General features: G+C 45.6%; 1 protein-coding gene across 1 annotated transcript in view; it reads right to left on the reverse strand.

The window, feature by feature from the left end:
* Positions 1-23,230, reverse strand: part of LOC142584098 (luciferin 4-monooxygenase-like) — a 136,059-nt gene that overhangs the window by 22,832 nt on the left and 89,997 nt on the right. Inside the window, exons 4-5 of the mRNA XM_075694271.1 lie at positions 11,601-11,745; positions 918-1,175 (exon numbers count right to left, since the gene is read on the reverse strand). Of these exons, the coding sequence (XP_075550386.1) occupies positions 918-1,175; positions 11,601-11,745 (403 nt within the window). The remainder of the gene's footprint in view (positions 1-917; positions 1,176-11,600; positions 11,746-23,230) is intronic.

The following is a 23,230-nucleotide window of genomic DNA, read 5'->3' on the forward strand; positions in this document are numbered from 1 at the left end:
GGTGGTCACGGGCTATCGTGTCACTGACAGAGGTGACAGAAGGCGCAGCAGAAACCGGTGTCGTGAAAAAAAAGGAAAATGCTGAAATAGTGTAAATAAATAAAAGGAAATAAAACGAAAACAAGAAGAAAAAAGAAAAAAAAACGCTATGAAACCAAACTAAGTGTTGTTGCCTATGGCTTGAAATTTAGCTTAGCGAATAGATTCTAAAGCTCCCTTGGAAATGTTTATTCCTATTGGTTGCAATGCCTTGAACTTTTGGATATGGTATGATTCGCTGTATTTTCTTTCTCGTTAAGAAGGGAAATTTGACTGTAAGAGGTAGAGTTTAAGTTCATCAAAGTTATGAGCTAATTGGTTGAAATGCTCGGCGACGGCTTCGGGCAGCTTTTTAGCTGTGTTAGGTGCTTCCAGTTCTATCAGTCTATTCCCTGCTTTCTTTCCCGCAAGAATTTAATCGTCTCTTATCTCGATCCGTAGCCGCTTAATGTTACCATCTTCTATGAAATCCAACGCTTCTGGAAGCTGGACACATCCTACCGGTATCGGTTGGTGAATATCTTCGCATTTTACGATGTGCCGAATACTTTCGGGCCCTTTTTTCAGCACACAATGCGTCATCCTATTGAGTAAACTTGCTCTGGTATGTTTTTGTCCTCAGGCAGCAAGCTGGGCATCAAATAGCATTATTTAGCGTTATTATACAGCTTTTACATGCTGATTTATTTCTATTAGTTCTTGCAACTCTGCATGGCCTTTTTTTTCCACCTGTTGCATCCAATTACACGGATTGCTGAACGGATTTTTTTGAGCCTATAACTAGTCTGTGTGCACCACTCGGACGAATAGCTCGAGTAGTGCCACAAAAGTGCGTAAGAGTAGGTTAGCCGTTCTTATCAAGCCAGACACAAACCAACCGGCGACGTAGTCCTTCAGCTGCTGGGCCGTCGGCGCTGGGGCGGCCGCCGGGTCGTTCAGCACCACGAAAGCCGCGGGCGCGTCACCGTACTCGGTGCGTGCTATGCCCACCACGGCAGCGTCAGCAACGCGTTCGTGGTTCTGCAGAAGCGACTCGAGCTCGGCAGACGAAACCTGCTGGTCTAGGCACTTTATCATGTCCTTTATTCGGTCCACGAAATAAAAACGGCCATCCTCGTCGTAAAACGTGATGTCACCTGCACAGCCACAATAAACAGACCTCTCCGTGTCCTTGTAATGTACTGACTACTAATATTATACTATATGTATACTACTAATTACTATATTATTATGAAACTCCAGCGCACACGCTACATACGACACACAATACAAAGGTAACACACAAACGCTTGTGAAAAGACACACGATAAATGTATAGAAAAATGTGGGCCACTAGCCTATATGGCTAATTACAGGTCCAATCTAATACACATTCTTATGGAAACAAAGTTGATGAGCCAATCTCTAGCCAGTAGGTTGTTCATTTCCTTGCACAAACACCATAACAGCAATGTAACTCTATAATCATAAACTCACTGTCAAAATCAATGCAAATACAAATAAAAGTAAGTGTGAATGCCAAATCATGAGACAGCCATACTAAACAACATAGAACTGTCTAAGAGTTCACATAATGTCCAGCATACGAAGAAACTAGAAAGTGCACATGTTATTCTACAGCAGAAACCATCTCAGTGGAAAATAGTTCGTTAGTGTACTAGAAATAGGACATTGAGTACGTAGGCATAGTTGTTACATTTTCGAGTATCTAGTGTTTTACGCATACAACAGGGCTTTGGCTTGTTGTGTAACACATGCATTCTTACCTCTAGTTTTCCTGTTATCTTAACCGCTGAGAAACCTGCCTCTAACTTGCACGTAGCAAAGCGGTCCGACAAGTTTCCCAGGACAGTGTTGTTTTCGACTATCATCAGAGGCTCCCAAGCACAATCGTTCACGCACCGTCGCGTTTCCCTTATGCAGCTTTTACGTCATCTTAAGTGCTTTTCATCAACCACTCCTTTATGACAACGCACACACGGCGGTCCTTGCACTTTACAGATCTTTTCTGTCCCCACATTTTTACGTGAAAGACGCCTAAGTTTTTGCTTAACAATCGCGTAAATGCTTGTTCTTGGTGGTGAAAATACCACTAGCATGCTACGCCATAGCATCACACACTTTTCTCGGTGGTATGCGATATTCTTTGTGCACGGAACAAGTAACCTGTGGTAAGGCCGATGGCTCACTCCGTGAAGTGCGCGCACGTGCTTTACATTTTGCGACAGTGTTTTAGCGACTGCCTCCAGAAACGCTAACGAGTGGCCAGATTACTCGAACCTGATTTTTCAATGCTGGCGAAACAAAGGAGGAAGCGATTGCCTATTTTCATGATTTTCGAGTTAGTTGAAGGAAGTTGCAGTTTCTCTCGAAAGACGAAGCACTGATAGCGATAGCAAAGCATTAAATAGTTGCACCAAGTAAGTTTTATCGTTTTATCTGCACTATAGCTGCAGTAAACATTCACTTCCAATGACGTTACCGCACCCGAAGGCGAAAAATAAACGGACCTCAATAGATGACCACAAACACACTCTTTTGCTCTGCTGGTCTGCTGAAGAAAGACAATAACCGGGAGTCCGAGTTTCTGCTGCCGCCTTTCAACACATCTCCAAAACTTTAGATTGGTCGACCTGTAGCACTAAGCGCACCCAGAGACGCCATAGAAGAAGGTGTGTATGGAGAAAGGGGCCCATCAAGCTTTATTACCCTTTCTAAATGAGTCTTTCTGTTCAGGTAAAACAAAGTACAGCCTTGCTTGTTTTGCTACCAAATACATGGCGCAAATAAATGTAAGCACCTACTGCGACGGTCTTGTGTCTTGTTGATTTTCAACGGTGAGACTGTAAGCTATTGTTAAACAGTTGGCGTTATTCCCACACACAGGGACAAGGACATCCGCGAAATTATAGAAGCCCAAGCTGTCAGGAGAAATGGTGATAGCTGAATGGATCGGTGCTAGGAGCGTCCCCATTAAGACGGGTTGGGGTTTGCACCACAAACCTCCTATTATTTAGTCTTATGTCCTACCTATCAGTAATGAAAACCTACTGAATTCCTAGCGTCAAATTTTCCGGATTACTAGAGGGAACTTTGTTTTTGTACGCCTCCGTCATTTGGGATCTCCCCACTTTGAGGCCACCAAACTTTCAATCACCTCTTACTAATCTATAGTGCGAACGTGTTTGCTTTCCCCCTACTATCGCTGAACCCAAAGACTTCGAAGAGGCCAAAGGAGCCTAAACCGACTGCGATGCAGATATCTTCGCATTCTAATAAAACATGCTCCATTGTTTTCCTAGCTTTACCGCTGCAAGCACATGCTTCTTCCTTCTTATACCTCGCTTTATAGGTGCGTGTTCTAAGGCACCCTGATCTCGCTTCGAAAAGTAAAGTGCTTCCTTTTGAGCTATATTAAAATGTTTCTTTCCTGATTTCGTTTTCTCCCTCTTGGGTAGACTCTCATAGCAGGTTTCTTTTGAATTGCCGCCACCCATGAGAAAGTCTTAGCCTCTCTGACTTTGCATTTGACGTACTTTGTTCCCATGTTACTTAATATGCCGGTCGTATACAGGCTGCTAAGCTTTCTAGCACATTTACTCCACTGTGAATGGATGTTTTTCCTGTACACATATCTGAACACTCCCGTAATCCACTTATTTTCGTCAGTTTTTCAAAGTCGTTCTTCAAATTCAATTTTACTCTGAACTCCCCTCACTTTTGCTAGCTTCATTTGTAGAATTCCCGCGAGCCTCGAGAGAGAGGCATCCCACTGACCTTCGGTTCCCATCGAGTCATGATTGTACCTCTGATTTCAAGCAAACAATTGCATTTCCAAAAGTAACTCCTAAAACGGTTACACCTTTTCACATACCTTGAAGCACCTCGTACCTATTGTATCGCCATAGTGCTATGTGCTTCATTATGGCCGAATTTCTCTTCCCCTTTGCTGTTATTGTTTCTTCTTGTTTTTCAATACATCTATTGCCTTCGTTTATCCATATACCAGAGTATTTGTATTCTTTTACCAGAGGTATTTTTCAGGCACTGTATTGGCATTGTATGTTAACTGTTTTCATTGAATACCATGAAACGTGATTTTTTGACGTAAAATTGTAATTCTAAATTCACACCTTTTTGTGTACAGATATTAGGAATACGTGTTGCATATCACTTTGTAGAACACAATGTCGTCCGCATGAGACAAACCTGGAAGATGCTTCTCTTCTATTGTGCCAGCCTGTTTGTATGAGAGATTAAACTCGTCAGTTTTTTTCTCAAGCACCCTTTGCATGCTTAGCGTGTACAAATTAAAAAAGCAGCGGGGATAAAAGGCACCCTGTATCAGTCCATTATTGATATCAACTTTCTCCTCGCTCCTCATTTCTTCCCGTTACACGCAATCTATTTCTAAGGCAAATCTCCGTCAAAAGCCGCAAACAGGGTGCCCAAGTATCATGCACCAAGATTTAAAGAAAGTGCAATTGCGTTACTCGAAGAAAACCTAGTGCATAAAAATTATTGTACAGTGGAGTATCCTGCCAGTAACTTTTTGGTTACTCTGATTTAATTAGCAATTGTGTATAATTATCTGATTGGAGAAAACTGTCCTACACAGCAAAGCTTCAATGAGGCATTTGTAGGCACAGCCAAGGCACTTCTAATTGCGGTATATTCAGCGGTGTAATAATTTCGTAGCGATTTCTTCGGATAAATAAATAAACCCCGCGAAATATGAAAATTACGACGTGAATGCGTTCCCCCCTACATCATAAAGCAGCGCCCTCGAGCTGGCTCTCTCTGACTTCGCCAGAACGAAATAAATGAAATAAAGAAAAACGTCGTGCTCGAGCTAGTGCCTTGTCTGCCGCGCCTCGGCTGAAGCAACACGTCGTGCTTGGTATTAGTTGGAAGCAAGCCGTGATTGTTGTTGTCTTAGCGTAGATAAAGTACAGGGATAGGTGTTTTTTTTTTTGCAACAAAACTTATGACCACAAAAACGAATTTACAACGTACGTGCAAATGTTCAAAGGTATGTTTTGTTTCGTCTCTGCAATCATGATGTCTTTCCCTAATAAGCAAAGGCAAACATGATCCTTGCCTTGGGAGCTGGAAATGACAACAATAGGCAAGGCGCAAGTACATAACAGTTATGGAAGTGGGGCGGTAGACCAAACGCGTCGACTATCATTAGAAATGATGAACACCTGAGTGAAACCGGCAGTTCAAAGAAACAGCGGCGTATAGCTCAATCTTTTAGTCCAAGCCTACGTTTTAGCATTTGTGGCCTCAAACCCTCATGCTAGCGTGCGTGATATGGCCGCCCAGATACCAATTTAGAAGTCATCAGTTTGGAAGATTCTAAATGACTCGGTGTTTCAACCGTACCACCTTAACCTGCACCAATACTTGGAAGATAGGGACCCGAAGAATGGTCTAGGTGTCTCGAAATGGGTCCTCACAAAGGCCGATGAGTCACCAGACCTTTTGAGAAACATCATGTGGACAGATGAAGCCAATTTTTCAGTAACGCCCAGGTACACTTTCATATTGCACGATATGGGAATGGCTCCAATCCACACTACGTAAAACGTACTCAGCCTCAGTACCAATGGTTGTTCAATGTGTGGTGCACAATTTACGCCGGTGCTATAATCGGTCCCATCTTCTTCGATCACACACTCATAGGACGGTGTTATGTGCACGAAATCTTCGAAGGGGTAGTGGATAACTTTCTAAGCGAAGTCCCGCTGTCATGTCTTCCACTTCTGTGGTATCAGCAAGATGGGGCGCCAGCACACAGCAGCAGCCCAGCCCGAAACTGGCTATATGAGGCTTTTCATGCGCAGTAGATTTGAAACCATGGGCCTGTAAATTGGGCGGCTAGGTCACCCGACCTCTCTCCACTTGATTTATTTCTTTGGGGTCAGGTTAAAAGTCGTGTTTACAGATCGAGACGACGACGTCAGATGATCTCAAGGCAAGAATAAAGGATGTCTGCCGTAGAATTGCAGAGTCAGGAATAAACAAGGTCACTAAAGTTGAGATAAAACGGACTCGGTACTGCGTAGCTGCAGAAGGACACCTGTTGGAACACGTCCTCTAGGCTGGTCTTCAATGGCGCTTCCGAATAAACATATAATAAGGGCATACTCAAATCTGATGTTTTTGTTTTGTGCAGACGTCCCGATTGCCAAATCGGCGCATTTGGATGTGGCAGATTTCTCTTCTTGAACGCATCTGTTTCACCTTTTCTCTAAACATAGGTCGCTTCCCGTTCTGTTCATCTCAATTTTTCTTTGCCACGAAACGGGTTTTGCCACAAGTAAACACTTTCATGAAGAAATAAAATCATCATATTAATTTTACTTTGGTCCGAAGCAAGTTTCTGGAGCGAAATATAACTGATAAAATCCTTTGTTGGTGCTGCTGTCGTAGCATTATCAAGGTTATCTTCGGATTTGTGACAGGTAAAGCAGCTGTTTTTGATGTGCTTATTATAGGGCGCTGATTTATGATGCGGGTGCGAGCGCAGTCCCGTGGTATTTTTCATATTTCCAGGGGTTTTTTTGCAAGTCGTAAAAAATTTGTAGGCAAATAGTAAATCGCTGAAAATGCCGCAGTTCATGTCATTTAGGAGTACCTACGTATGCTTCATTGACACTTTGATAATTAGGACAGTACGTCTGGTGTTAGATTATTACAATTATCTGACTAAATCTCAGTAGAAAAGAATTACTGGTGGCTATTCCACTGTACTGGAAACAATATTCACTATATTTTGTTTGAGTAACCCAATTGCTCTTTTCTACAATCTTGTTGCGTGATAGATGGGACACCCTGTATTGTCGTTGCCTAAGCCTTCCCCTTCCAGAATATACCACAAATTGTTCCGTTCTACGTTGCCTAACGCTCCTGAAATGCCTAAGAAGCCACATATAACGGTCTCCTTTATTCTCTGGATATTTCAATACTCTGAGTAAGAACAATTAGGTGATATCATCCACACGGCTACCGATTCTGAAGCTATACTGAAGTTCTCACAATACGCGCCTATTCTCTGCCCATGCTTGCACTTTCAATTGAATCGCATGTATTGGTCACCAGTCTACATGAGTGAATTCTGCGTTTTTCCCGATTACCTATATTAATTAAAATAATTCTACTTTATCGCGTACAGTGTGGTATTCGCCTATATTGCAAGCTTTCTTCTACTATTCTCAAAAGAACTTGCTTAGTTTTTGGTCCTACTTCGGTAATCATAACTGGAACCTCGTCTTACTCTGTGGCTGTGCGCTTAGGCATTTTCGCTATGCCTTCTTCTAGCGGAAATTACTCACCACCAGCTCATGTTCCACCTGGTCCTCGTTCATGCGCTTTTTTTTCTCAGAAACCAAATCTTCATTGTCTTGAAATGAGCCGGGTGTCACTTCTCGGATATAATCTGATGCAGCGTCCCCTTACAGTATGTTTCCATCTTGGCCTAGTATAAGTTGTCGTGTTCCAGACTTTCGGCCTAATAAGTTTATGGGATTCCAAAATAATCAAGTTGGGGCCTCCTTTTTCTCACGTATTTCTCACAACCAACGTTCACTTTCACTTTTACCTTTGCTTGAACCAGCATTCGAACATATTTCCTCTCTAGTTTCAGCTGCGGCAACTGCAATTTTCGCCTATGTTCTCGAGATACTTTTTGCCGTTCGTCGATCGCCTCCTGTATGTCCCTGCTCCACCAGCTTTCCGGTTTCCTTTTTCCTTTCCAGCACACTTTCTGCTCCTGTTTCCTTATTTTTCTCGTCATTATACATAGAATCTCACTATTCTCCACCTGTTTGCTTGACCAATTGCCAAGTTTTTTCTCGACTCTTCTGACTATATTTGTTGATTGTTCAGCGTTCAAATTTGAAACGGTCATTCTTCGCTGCTAAGTGCCTTTCCCAACAACATATCCTATATTCAACATCATTCGTTTAAGGTCACCCCCGTGTTGCTGTAGCCTTCGTCCTCAATGACCATTTCTTCCAAATCATCATAAATACCTTCTCTCATCAGACTGTTACCAATGGTCGATTGCCTATTTCCGACTTGCCATGTGATCACGCCACCACATTTATTTCCGTATTTTCGTTAACGAGCTTACGTTGCTCACAGAAATATTGCATTACATTCCCATTGCTGTCGGCATGATCGTCTATATCCTGTATGTGGGCATTCATGTCATCTAACTGGATAATTTCAGCATCATTCCCGAAACACTCTATACCATTACTGTAGTATTCCACTAATTCTTGGTTCTGCTCTTTGTAATTTATCCTGTTGACAAATACGTTATGTCCATTCTAATTTTCTTTACTCTCACAGTACCTGACAATCAAATACGCTCTTGACACATTGCGCTTACTCTTTCCCATTTAGCTCCCTTATGTATGAGCATGCCCAATCCCCCTCTCTTATACCAAATTACTTCTGTTGCCCCCTTCCAAAACATAATTCTCAATCATTGGTGGTTGTTCTAAGTCCCTAAGGTGCGTTTCTGAAACCGCATACTCTATTTCTACTCTAACTGCTCCTGAATCTCTAACCAGTTTTCCTTTCTTTTTGTGGCACTGCTTGTTTATATAGCCTATTGCACGGCGAGCTCTCCTTGTCCTTGTTAGTCTGAGGTTCCCTTAGGAGACCTTCTTTTTCGCTACGTACCCTGGCCTCCTGAGCGCCCGTGCCCCCCTCACCCCCCCCCCCCCCAACACTAAAATGCTACCGCGCGACCAGCAAGTGACGCGTCCATTTGTCGTCCAAGCCTGTGATTGATGTGGATCCCGTCTCGTTGAAAACAACCCCATGTTCGGACCTCCCTCTTCCCTTCGACCACCTCGAAACATTTCTCGCGGCTCAATGGCTATGCAGCCGCTTTAATAGCTGCAGGCACTCTTTGTTCATCAGTGTCGCGTAAAGGCACCTCCGGCACCATGCGCACCACAATCTGCACTTGAGGCGACATCTTGCGCAATTGTAGCCTCGCCACATCTACGCGCTTCGCCAAACGCTGAGCTAGTACTGCTCATTTTTCTGTGTAGGACATCAAGTATCCCACCCGCTACTTCTACAAGGTTGTGTTCTCGTGAGCTTTTTTATTGCAAGATTTATGACAGAACCCAATGTCCGCCCTGAATTCGTCCCTACCACCTCTCTTCTGTCCCCTCTGATCCTCTCCTTAATTGCCTGTAAGCATGTAATCAGATTTAAGTCACTGGCGACGATCACCTTTTCACTCTCTCCTACTGCCGAAGCCTCTTCTTGAATCGCTTTGCCATCGTTTCATTGCTACTCGGATTTGACACGGTGCATTGACCCCTTCATTACTCCTTCTAACACGGCAGCATTAAGGGCCCAGTGTCGCAGTATTTCCAGAATCGGCGTCCGGGGTCCCGCATCCGGCGCCCAGCGTCGAACAATGTTTCTACGAAAATATTTTCAAACTACGCATACCCAGGCCCTCCATGTGGCGCAAGGAAGTTGCTGAACTAATTGAATTTCTCAAGATAAAATACGTAGAAAAATCGTAAAGTGCGGCTTACACACAACCTACAGATATGATAGCGTTGGATTGTAATTTGAATATACGAGAAAAGATGTCTCTAAAGGGAAAACTTAAAGAAACCCCTTTTCTAGCGCTGCTGCCATTGATAGACCGGCCATGGCGTCTACCATTCGAGCGCACCGGTGTGTGACTATCTTGGGGGCCGCACAACAGCGCGCCCGCTTCATTGCAACACCTCCAGATGGCGCTCGCCTCCACCGCCTTGCGGCTGATGCAAGACGCCGCGTTTCTACCAGAAAGCCCGCCTTCGTGCCTAGCGTTCGCCGCTAGCGTTTCCTGTTAAATATTACGGTTACATACGCTACAGTTGCCTGCCGGGAAGCGTCAGATGCAATCAGGGATCTTTGAATGCTATCGCGCTCCAATCTTAGAGGCAAAGCTTAAGCGTCCTCCAAATGTTTTTCCTTTGTGGTCGCTTCAAGGTAGCTGAGGCTCTTCCCAGCTTCCCCCACCGTGCGCTCCACGCATTCCACATGCATTCTTCGCACTCCCGGCTTTGTCACGCCCGAAAACAGCGTTCCATCGTCCCTATACCGTTTGTGTTCGTAATGTCAGCCGTGTTCACTTTTTGCTCGGCTGCTCGAAGTCTTTCTATTACTGCCTTCCATGCATCTCGTTCGATGTAGAGCTCAATTATTGGCTTTTCGATCCGTTCTACAAGCTGACCTTCCACATCCTCCATTTGTCTTCACCATGGCATGGACATTACAGTGTCTGTCGATTGACTCGATTTCCTGTACATTCTCATCCTTCCACTCGTCTACATTGAAAGACCCTCGCACACTGCAACGATTTACCGTCGTTCTAGCCAGATGTTACACTTAGCTTTCTCTAATGCTGACACCGAACCTTTCGAAAAAAATTGAATTATGGGGTTTTACGTGCCAAAACCACTTTCTGAGTATGAGGCACGCTGTAGTGGAGGACTCTGGAAATTTCACCCACCTGGGGATCTTTAACGTGCACCTAAATCTAAGTACACGGGTGTTTTCGCCTCCATCGAAATGCGGCCGCCATGGCCGGGATTCGATCTCGCGACCTTCTGCTCAGCAGCCTAACACCATAGCCACTGAGCAACCACGGCGGGTACCGAACCTTTTGAAGCACTTACCTACGAACAAAGTACGATACGCATAGAACCTGTTCTTATGTTACAACAAATGATTTATGTATGTTTTAAAAGCAATAAATGCCGTACAGACCTCTTTTGACATGTGTCCGCACGGGTTCAAGGACGTGGCAGCGTTCTGAGTGTCCTTCAAAAGCAACATTTCTCTTAGAAATACCCGCACTTTAAACAACTATTACCTAATCGCCTTGCCAAATTCCGACCTATTATTTCAAGGCTGAAAAGACTTAACGTCCCACACGGTTGCACGTGTTGCAACACATGGCATGAAAGGACAATCTGGCTATCCTGCAAAAGAAGCATACGCGGATCACACACGCGGACACAAAGAAATAAAAACACAAATGGCGGATAGCCTTGTTGCTTCTACTCAGTACTTGAAGGTCAAAATTCCCCGGCACATCTATAAAACAGATATAAGCCCAAAGCATATACAAAAAATATATATTTTGCTTGCTGCCACGCAACCGTGTATCAATACGTCCGTACCCCACAAACATTGCTGCAAACTGTGGTGAAACTGCTTGCGGTCAAATGTCCGCTAGCACTGCCTCTGGCAACCTGCTTGATAACTAGATGGCCTTTTTTTGGAAGGAGCAGTATGACGTTTTTCCCAGAAGTGTCGTGGTTGCACGTGGTGTAAATTGCATGAATTTTCTCGAGAATATTCTGTTACTGCACCGTGGCATCTATATCTCCCTTTTTGTCCTTGTCTGCTGGCGGCAAAACGTTTCCCAAATTCGCATACCCGCCCGCCCAACAGAAAGATGCGCCTCTCAATTATTAGTACATTTAACGTGTTTCGGCTAATAAAAATGAAGAAAAGCAACTTACCGGACTTGCACCAGCCATCTTTATCCATAAATGCGGCTGTCAATTCGGGATGCTTGTAGTAGCCGCTCATGACGCTGGGAACCCTGAAGTACAGCTCCCCATTTTGATGTGGTCCGAGTTTCTTTCCTGTCTCGAGGTCCAGCACCTACGGACAGTGTCATGAAAGTCCTATGGTTTACGAGTATGGTTATTCTACCTGCGGTTGACCTTCCAACCGAGAATTTATTACTCGAATCATTGGGCCAGATACATTCTACTTATGTTATCATTACTTCACGAATCGTGGCCCAACTTGACCAATACATGCAGTAGGTTCATCAAACTGTTAAAAATTAAATATCCTTACAGGGAAATTGAGAGGACATTAAGCATCACAAGAAAGCAGGCTAGACAAGCATGACAAAGAGAATAACGATAACGCGGGTTGCACGACAGCAGTTTGCACACAGAGGATGTTCACCGAATTTTGAACGGCGCCACGTACTTTTTAGTGACGACTTCCAGGGAAACATTATGACAATAATCCTGCCTAGAGCAGCATTGATATGGCATGTAAGTTGAAGTAATAGTCATTGACATAAAATTCCTTCAACAAATCAATATACCGTAGGTACTCCTTGCCTCATCTCCGCCATGCGATGCTGCTATTGGCCCTTCATGGTCGCGCAGCGCACGGACAGACACACAACGGCTTTTCGCCAGATTGAAAGGCCTAGCGCCAGTACACTAAAAATAAGTTCTTCTACTCCTTACCTCTTCTCAATCGTACGGCGCTGCTCTCAGCTGTTAATTGAGCCCCCTGAATAAAACTAAAGGTAGTAACATAGCGTTATCTTGCCTCCGCAGCTGCTGCGATGAGCATGAAAGGAGGCAGGGGAGAAGATCTGCGTCTCCGAATTGGTTGAGAGGCATCACGTGGTATTATTCAGGCCTTTTCCTCCTTTCGGCGCAGTAGCCACCATGACGGTTGGCCGCCGAGTTGCTGCGGTGAGGTATTCGGATGGAACTCGACATGGTTAGGCTACATGTCGTGGCTATACCCGGGTCATTGAAGAACTCTGTTTTATTGCGATAGCAGTTATACGGACACTCCAGACGTTTTTCCTACGTCGGAGTCGTTATCGTCATGTGCTCCCTATAACGTTCATGGACGATAACACCGTCGCCGCGTGCCCTAGCTGTATGTGCAAGAGAAAGTGTGCGAGGAAAGCCGACGAGCGGCGGCTGAATCTGACTCGCGCGAAAAGGAGGAGGAGAGCGGGGAGGAAGCGCGCCGTCTTCCGTCGTGCGCGAGGCATGCAACGTGGCGAGGCACAGGGGGATGTAAGCGTGGAGGGCGGCGTTCTGCTCTGGCTGCAACTGCGTAAGTGGCTGGTGCGGGCGGTAGCGCCACCGTTTTTTGAGAATAGCGTGCTTTGGGGGCAGAGTCCAGGTGCGTCGACGACTCGTAGCGTGGAACGTGCTCTGTGTGGATAGCTTCACCATATATCTCAATCTTCACCTTACTCGCCCTCGCGCTCCCCTCGTCGTCAAGCTCCACACTTTGCCGTTCGCGGAGGCTTGTTCTACCTTCGCAATTACTTAACCGACTGCCGCATATGGCTCCTTGTTTTTCCTCGTCATCTGCTCTCGGACATTTGCAGCGTTTCCCACGATGAACTCCAATGTGGATACGCTGGCACATCTGGCACGGCATGCATCGCTACGCCATTGCCATTGCCCTGCCCGACCACTGGACCGCGCTGGAGTCGATCTTTTCGGGCCCCTACTGAACACTCCTGATGGCAACTAGTGGGTCATTGTCGCCGTTGACCATCTCACATGATATGCTGAAACATCCACGCTGCCAACTGTGACCGCACAAGACGTTGCTTACTTCCTCCTTCATGACGTCATTCTGCGACATGCTCCACCACGTGAATTGCTAAGCGTGCGTGGCCGCGTGTTTCTCTCAAACGTTATCGAAGCCCTCCTAAAGGAATCTCAGATTGCAAATCGGAACGCCTCGGCCTACCATCCTCAAACTAACGGCATGACGGAACGTTCCAATCGTACCCTTGCCGACATGCTGCACATGATGTACGTGTCCGACGATCACACGAATTGGGTCCGGGTACTTCCACTCATAACCTACGCTTATAACTCTGCCACCCAAGCTACCACTTGTTTCTCACCTTTGTTTCTTCTCTACGGAAGTGAACCCTCATACTGCGTAGAGACAATTCTGCCATACCGACCTGACGTTTCTGAAGCGAAACCCATTTGTGAAGCGGCTGCTTATGCAGAAGAATGCCGTCAACTCGCACGTTCGCTTACCACGCAAGACCAGTGCCGTCAAAAATCTCGACATGACGCCTCTGCATCTACAGCCCACTATTCCCCCGGAACGCTGGTTTGGATATGGGGTCCATCCACCACTCCCGGCTTTTCTACCAAGCTCTTGTCCAAATACCAGTGTCTTAGAGCAAACGTCGCCCGTGAACTATGTCATCGAGCCGGTCTAGACAGCGACCGACAATCGTTTCGGAGGGCGCGAAATAGTTCATGTCGCACGGCTTAAACTGTGCTACTAGCCACACGTGCTGTCTTTTGCCTAGATCGCCAGGTCGCCTCCTTTCTACCCGGGGAGGGAGTGTTATACAGGAGCCCTTCGGCGCCAGTCCTGTGCAAGCACCGAGCAAGAAGTTCACGTTCGTTGGTGCCGGTATTTCGGGCTGTGGTGGCCTTGTGTTTGTGACCCTTCCCCAGACGTCGTGCCCATGCTGCTCAGAAGAACACGCCTGTTACAATATATATATATATATATATATATATATATATATATATATATATATATATATATATATATATATATATATATATAATGAAAAAAGTATGAGATGCCAGGTGCATTACTTGCAAAAGTGAGAAATCGCTACCGGAATAAGCGCGTTTGTCGTAAAAAACACGCCGCCAGCACACCTTTCTTCGTGATGGTGCCGTGCGTGTTCGTGGCAGCGCGCACGGTGGTTTCGACCGGTGGCCTGTGGCTGGAGTCTCATAATGGATGGAGCTAGAGTCTGCAACCATCCTAGTACACTCTAGATGGAATAGGCCCCACGTGTGCAATGGGCTCCTGGAGAATTAATCACGGCAATGATTCAACGCTTCTAATATGAGCAACAGTGCTATTGAGATGATATTACCTACATGTACTCAAACTGAATCGGGGAGACTGAGAGGTAGAAACCAGTGTAATCCGCATGGCTGGTCTGGCAATCTCCTTCATTGTGCCAGCAGGTGAAATGAAGCCCAAAACATGCAAGTCTCAACGAGGGCTATTGAATTGCTATTCAAATCACCATTCGATTCCAGAATTCACTATAAAGTATAATCCAACATACGTTTCTTTTCGAATGCAACGCATAACAGGACTTTGAATTCTTGAGGGCGATTGACCAATGCAAGAGAGCACTGTTCCGAATGGTTATGCTGCTGGAGAGTGGCGGCTGTTGCGCAGAGGCGCACCAGTTCCTCAGCGAATTGACGCAAGGCGGTTGATAATTGCTGCATAATACGTCCCCAACTGCCAATCAATATAAACGCACCGTTACGCTGGGCCTGTAAATCTGCCAATTCAATTAGGGCAAAAAAAGGAATTCTGGGCAGCCTCACCATGTTTTCATCCCATTAAAACTGAATGGTGCATGTTTTAGCACACATATATCTTTCCACAAGCAAATTAAATGGGCATATATAACTACATGTATGCGAGGCATGCTGTTCCTTTAAATTCTTTGTTATTTTCGTTGTAATGTGGTGCACGGGATACCTGCAAGCAACCGTTTATATATAAAAGCTGCTCATTTTTGCTGACGTAAAGTTGGGAACGCCCTACAGTTGTGAACGGCATTACATGCAGGTTTGAAATATAAAATGAGCGTAACCTGTTTTATGGCAATAGCAATTACATACACACTCCAGGCGTATTTTTGGTATCGCCGTGATGTAGTGTATAAAGTTTAAGGGCGACAAACCGCGCGTCGTATGCTGTATGTGCGTGCGAAATCACGCGAGGGAAGCTGACGATCGCGGCTCAATTTCGGGCGCCATATACATAGTATGCACATGACGTCACATCCGCTGCTGTCGTTTGCTTTCGCTGCCTTTCGCCATCTTGGGGAATATTATCGACAGGCGCGCGCAGAGGCCTATAGGTTCCCCAACATGCCGCCGCCGTAAACCGGAAGTCGCGGAGTATCCTTGCATGACGTACGTGAATACTGTCTATATGGAGGAAAGCGGGGAGGTTGAGCGGGAGGCGGCAGGGGGGTGCGCGCCTGTGCCAAAAATTGCGTACATTGCATGGCCACACGTGGTCGCGCACCGTATCTTTAAAGGTATCTGCAGACCGCCCATACCTTTGTGTGCGCGCTGTGTACTCGCCGCTCTTGCGTTGAAGCGATAGACCGCACTAAGGTAACTTCGCACGCTACTGCTGCCGTGCTTGCTCACGCAAGCGTTATGGCGATATAACCCATATTTCACGTCAATTTGAGAAGACCAGCCGCGGTGGCGAGCGCGTTGCGCTACGAAGCCCAAGGGCGCGGGATTGAATCTCCCCGCGGCGGCCGCATTACGGCGGGGCCAAAGTGCAAGAAAGTACCGCCGACAGAGTATTCGGTGCACGTTAGAGAAGACCAAATGGCGAAAATTATTCCCGAGTCGCTGAATACGTTGTGCCTTATATTTAAATTATTGCTTTGGCAGGCATAATGCCAAAATTCAATTCTGAATTAATGCGAGAACAGGGGAGCAGGGCGCTGCGTGGGTTATATCTTATATTTATGTTAAGTTGTTTATGTTAGTTATCTTATTATAGGATATGTTATATTTGTCAAGCGGTAAGCAGCGAGCCTACAGTTTCTTTTTAGTCATATCGTTTCGCAAAACGTACTCATGGAAAACCATGTGCACATGAATACACAGGAGAGACATATGCTGCTTGTAGAACAAGCAAAATAATTTTACTCCAAGAAAACTACAATGACATAGCAGAACGAAAGCCGACACTGTGGCCGCAATGCACCCGCATTCACAGCGCGGCACAAAAAAGAATCAAAGAAAGGAATGTATTCTTATGACGCAAGTACACGTCACGTGTAATTAGGAACATGATTTGAGCGGCCTGATGGCAAATGGCAGCACGCGAAGAGTACGAGTGGCCCGCCCCCACCGAACAGAATCGCCAGCATTTTCCAACAGCGCGACCTTGGTGCGGCCCAATGAATGGATGGATGGATGGATGGGTGGGTGGATGGATGGATGGATGGATGGATGGATCGATGGATGGATGGATGGATGGATGGATGTTATGAGCGTGCTCTTTGGAACGGGGCGATGGGTTGCGCCTCCAAGCTCTTGCTATCATACTGCCTAATGTTCTACCTAGGTTAAAGAATGAAAAGAAAAATGAAAAAAAAAACAGCACTATGAAGTACCACACCCAAATTTTCTGATCCCCTATTTCGAACTGTGCTTTTGTACGTCTCCGTTTTTTGTCGTTTCCCTGCTCTTCTTCCACCAATCCTCCAATTTCCTCTTACTAATGCCTATTGCGGACATGTTTATTTTTCCACTGCTCCTGCTGAACCCAAGGGCTTCAATGAGGCCAGTGGTGCCTAAATCGACCGCTGGGTAGACGTCTTCACATACTAATAAAACATACTCCATCGTTTTCCTAGCTTTACCGCAGCAAGCAAGCGCTTCTTCTTCCTTCTTATATCTCGCTTTATTGGTGCGTGTTCTAAGGCATACCGATCTCGCTTCGAAAAGTAATGAGCTCCCCTTTGAGTTGTCATTAATTGTTTCTTTCCTGATTTCGTTTTTTTCCTCCTGAGTAGTTACTCATGGCAGGTTTTTTTTTTTCATAGACGCCACCCATGAGATTATTTCAGCCTCTGTGACTTTCCGCTTGACCTTCTTTGTTGCTGTGTTGCGCACCCTACAGGCCGCATTCTTGCTGGTAAGCTTCCTAGTTCTTTTCCTCCAGTGTGAATCAGTGCTCTTCCTGTACAGATACCTGAACACTCTCCCAGCCCATTTACTTTCTTCCATATTCCTCAGCCGTTCTTCACACTCAATTTTACTGGGAGCTTCCCTCACTTCAAAACTAGTTCAGCCCATATCACCCTGCAAAGCTTCATTTGTAGTCTTCCTGTGAGCGCCCAATGCGAGGCGACCCACTGACCTTTGGTTCCTGTCGAGTCCTGATTGTATTCCTGATTTAAAGCAAACAACCGCATTTCCAAAAGAAAGTCCTGGAACCATTACCCCTTTCCACATACCTCGGAGGACCTCGTACCTATTGTATCCCCATAGAGCTCTGTACTTCATTATGGCTGCATTTCTCTTCCCCTTCACTGTTATTGTACTTCACTGTGTTTCCATGTATCTATTGCCTTCGTTTATCCATATACCAAGATATTTATATTCTGTTACCTGAGGTATTCCCTGACGCTGTATCTCCACTTTTCATTGAATGTCATAACACCTGATTTTCTAACGCTAAATTTCAAACCTAAATTGTTGCCTTCCTGCCCACAGATATTAGCCAGACGTTGCAAATCACTTTGCTTGTTAGCTAGCAACACAATGTCGTCCGCATAAAATCAACCTGGCAGCTGCTGCTCTATTACTGTACCCACCTGTTTGTATGAGAGATTAAACCCGATATTACTTGCTCCTAGCGCCCTCACCATCCTCACTATGTACATCAGAAAGAGCAGCGGGGTTAAAGGGCACCCCTGCCTCAGTCCCTTGTTGATATGAACTTCCCATTCGCTCCTCATCGCTTCCCATTCAACGCAAACGGTATTTTATAGATAAATCTCGCTCCAAAGCTGTAGACAATCGTCACCTCAGCCTTGCCCTTCAAGAATATCCCATATAATGTTGCGGTCTGCGTTGTCATAGGCTCCTGTAATGTCTAAAAAGGCCATATATAACGGTGTGCTTTCTACTTTTGATATTTCAATACACTGAGTAAGAACAAATAAGTTATCATTTAAGCGCCTGCCTATTCTGAAGCCATATTGAAGTTCTCCCAAAATTCCATTATTCTCTGCCCATGCTTGAAACTTTAATTTGATTTCCTGCATTGCTACCCTGTATATTACCTATGTAATGGTCAACGGTCTATACGAGTGAATTCTATCTTTCTCCCCATTACCTTTATAAATTAAATTCATTATACTTTGTCGACAACTGTCTGGTGTTCGTCTATCTTTTAAAGTTTTTTCCACTGCTTTCACCAGAGCTTCCTTACTTTTTTGTCCGAGTTCATTGTTCAGCCTAACGGGAACGGCACCTTGCCGCGTGTCTGTGTGCTTCGGAATTTTCTCTTCCGCTTTCTTCCAGTGGAAATTTGTCAGCACCAGCTCCTTTTCCACTTGGATCTCTTTCATGCTCTTTTTGTCTTCAAATACAACCTCGTCATTGGCTTGGAAAGATTCGGCTGTTATTTTTCGGATGTCATTTATTGCCGCTTCTCCTTCCAGTCTGTTTTCACCTTCGTCTAGGGTATGTTCTTGTATTGTTGTTGACTTCCTGCCTAATAGATTTATGTCTTTCGAAAATATTCTACGTGCGGCCTTCTTTTTCTGACGTATTTCTGACAACCAACGTTCACTTTTACCTTTTCATTTTGCTTGCACTAGTCTATGAACCGTAGATTTTTCTTCCGGTATATTTCCCATTTACTGGTTACTTAATCCGGCGGTAACTGCGCCTTTTTTGCCCGCCTGTGGTCTCTAGATGCTTTCTATCGTTCGGCGATCGCTTCTCGTATCTCCTTGTTCCACCAGCTTTTCGGTTTCTTTTTTCTTTTCCAACGAACATGTTGTTTTTCTTTCCCTATTTCTGTAGTTATTACACTTACAAGCTCACCATATTCCCACTCTTTACTTTGCCATTTGCCAAGTTCTTCCTCAACTCTAGTGACTAGATTTGCTATTTGTTCAGTGTTCAAATTTTGACTGGCCATTTTGCTCTCCTTGCTCTCTTTCCCAACTACCAATCCCATTTTCAAAATGATGCGTTTATGGTCACTCCCTATGCTGCTAAACACTACCTCATCGATAACCATTTTGCTCAACTTATCATGAATTTCTTCTGTCACCAGACAGTAATGAATGGTCGATTGTCGGTTTCGCACTTCCCACGTGATCTGTCCTTCACACTTAGGCCCTGTATTCACGATAACGAGGTTATGTTGCTCACTAAGGTCTAGCATTGACTTCCCGTTATTGTCGGTATAGCCATCTAAATCCTGTATGTGGGCATTCATGTCACCTAATAGGACAATTTCGACACCATTCCCGAAACTCTTAATATCAGCGCTTATGCATTCCACTAACTCTTTATTCTTCTCTGTGCAATTTTTTCAGGTCCACAAATACGTAACGCCCCGCCAAGATTTTTTCCCACTCATTGTACGTGATAACCAAAGATGCTCTTGGCATTGTGAATTTACTCTTGTCCATTTGGCTCCCTCGTAAATGAGCATTCCGACTCCCCCTCTCTTTCTTTCCGACTTAGTTCTGTTGCACCCCCTTCCCAAACATAATTCTCAATAACTGGCGGCTCTTCTGAGTCTCTAAGGTGCGTTTCTGTGACCGCACAAACGCCTATTTGTTCTGTAGGCAACTGCTCCTCAATCTCTGCCCACTTTTCCTTTCTGCTGCCGCCCTGAATGTTTTGTAGCCTATTGCATGGCGAGCTCTTTTTCTTGCTTTCCTCCTTTTTCTTTATCGATGGCGATGCTCTTCTGATGTTCCCCTAGGGGACCTTCTTCGTTACTATCTGCTCTGGCCTCCTGAGAGCCCGCGGGCCCCCTAAAATAAGCAACAGCGCGACCACCAAGTCGCCAGCCCACTTCTCGTGCCAGCCTCTAATTGAAGTGGATCCCGTCTCGTTTCAAACCACCACAACTTCTCACTTCCCTGCTTACTTCGACAACCTCGAAGCCTTTCTCTCGGCTCATTTTCCATATTGCCTCATTAGCAGCCACTACGGCTCTTCGTACGTGACTGTCACGTACAGGCACCTCCGGCACCGTGCACACCACGATCTGCACCTGAGAGGATAGCTCGCGCAAGTCGTCCACCCCCTTCGCCAAGCGCTGGGCGAGTCCTGGCCCTGTTATATTCAGTTTCGTTATTCATTTCAGTTCTTTATTCCCCAGGGGGCTCTTCTGTTCTTCATTATATATATTGGTTGTATATGTTAACGGCTTTTTACTTCGGGACGGCAGGAGTCTGGCTTCCACCTTCAGTCAATACCACAGGCCCTTTCCTCTTTAGGACGTCATTTAGCCCATCTGCTACTATGACAAGGTTGTGCACGTGAGCATTTTCAGCGAGCTTTTCTTTTGCTCGCTCCATGACAGGACTAAGTGTCCGCCTTGGAAATGTCCCTACCGCCACTCTTTTGTTGCCTTTCACCCTCTCCACAATTGTTTTTGAGCACTCAGCCAGGTTTGAGTCGCCGGCGGTAATCACCCTTTCACTTTCTCCTACCTCGCCCTATTTCCCTTTGTCCTTTTCCGCGTGATTCGGACTCGACAAGGAACATTGTCCCCTGGGCTCCTGCTTTTTCCGCGTGGCGGCATCAAGGTAGTTGCCGCTCTTTCCATCTAACCCTTCTTCACGCTGCATGCATTCCGCGTACTTTGCTGAAACTCCCTTGCCTCTCGCGTCGGGGGTCTGCGTTCTATTCTCACGCACATTCTGGTTCACAATGGGGGCCCTGTTCAGCTTTTCCTCGGCTGCTTCAAGTCTCTTTTCAACTAGCTTCCGTTCATCACGCTCCCTGTTTAGCTCATTTTTGAGCTCTTGCACCTGTTTGCGCCTGCTCTTACTGGAAAGCCTCGATTTTCTGCAGCCTAGTATCGACATCACATTGTGTGCCGGTTGATTCGATGCCCTCTCCATTCTCATCCGTCTCCTCATCTGATTTGAGGGACCGCCCGCGCACTGCTTGCTTTCCCGTCTTTCTCGCCATGTATTGCATGGGCTTTTGCAAATACTACAATACTATAATAATGCTACTACTGATGCAAATACTATAATATTATATCAATGCAGAGCGCGTGCCTTTTAGCAAAAACCGATACGCACAGGATCGAAATCATCAAAATGTCGCAAAGCAACTCTCACCACTGTTTCAAAAGCAGTCAATGCCGCGGAGACCGAAGCTATGACACGCTCTCGCACGCGCTCAACCACGCGGCCACGCTCTCATTTTCCCCGCCCATCCGCGATCGGCTCCGCGACAGCCACAAGCGTCATGCGGCCCCCACTTGGCTGCCTCCAGGACGTTTATTAATAAAACGGAGTCAGCCTTACCCTTCCCCTTTTGCAATAACACCCCTACTCTTTCCACCGCAGCGTCTTCTGCGCATTTTAATGTGGAATAAACGTGGTTTCATACATTCATTCTCATTTTCCCACCAAACTAAGCACAGTAAAACCACCAATAACTATTTGTCTTGCCACTTCCAAGCTACCATTTAAAGACTGCAAACTCTCAACGTCCCACCCGGCTGCACGTGTTGGAGCACGTGGCAAGAAAGGACGCTCTAACCATCCTGCAAAACTAAATGTACATGAAGCACACCCGCGCATCCGAAATACGAGAGACAAAAAAAGGAAAGAAAAAGAAAGCCACCCAATTACTACTTAAAGGCAAAAATCAGCAAATAAAGAAACAGAAGCAAGCTCAAAGCATGCACGAAAACTTATGATTTCGTCGTCGCCACGGAGCCCCGAAAAGCACGTCGATCTAGTGCGGCAACTGCGAAGCCAATTTACTTCGATTGCAGCGCCACCGCAGTATTTTGTCGTCCTTGTCGCGTGACTGCAAAGCTCGTGCTCGTGCGGCCGCTCGTGTCGTTCGACCTTGTACGCTGCGGCAAGCCTGGAGAGAGCGACAATGTCGCGCCGCCTCGCGGGGACACTAGAAAAGGGACATGCTCTTCTAGCCATGTCACTTCTGTGACGAACTGGCACGGGAGAACTTTTGGAGGAGCGTTGCTTATAACAGTCTCGTGTTCAAAAATGAAATGGTTCGCGCCCGTGTTTTAGCGCATACTTTGATATGTACTTCAGTCTCAGACCTCAGTAATACCATTGTTCGGCCCAGACAGCCATCGAGAAATATCTAGTAAATAAAATACGAATAAAATAAATTAAATAATGGGGTTTTACGTGCCAAAACAACGATCTTATTGGGAGACACGCCGTAGTGGGCGACTCCGGAAATTTGGACCACCGGGCGTTGTTTAACGTGCACGTAACTCTAAGTACACGGGTGTTTTCGCATTTCGCCCCCATTGAAATGCGGCCGCCGCGGTCGGGATGCAATCACGCGACCTCGCGCTTAGGAGCCCATAAACACTAAGCAACCACGGAGGGTAAGCATTAAAATGCACTTCGCTGCAAAAGTAAGTGCAACGGTATATTTTAATTCCGATTCTTCTGCGCTATTCTCTCAAAACTCGTGCTAGTTTGCAAATTTCTTCTTAGATGGGTCTCCTCAAATTACTGGCTTTTATTCTCGCATGGGAATATCTGTGTTAAAGAAATTAGGTA

This window comes from Dermacentor variabilis, chromosome 6 (assembly GCF_050947875.1).
Source record: "Dermacentor variabilis isolate Ectoservices chromosome 6, ASM5094787v1, whole genome shotgun sequence".
Lineage (NCBI taxonomy): Eukaryota > Metazoa > Arthropoda > Arachnida > Ixodida > Ixodidae > Dermacentor > Dermacentor variabilis.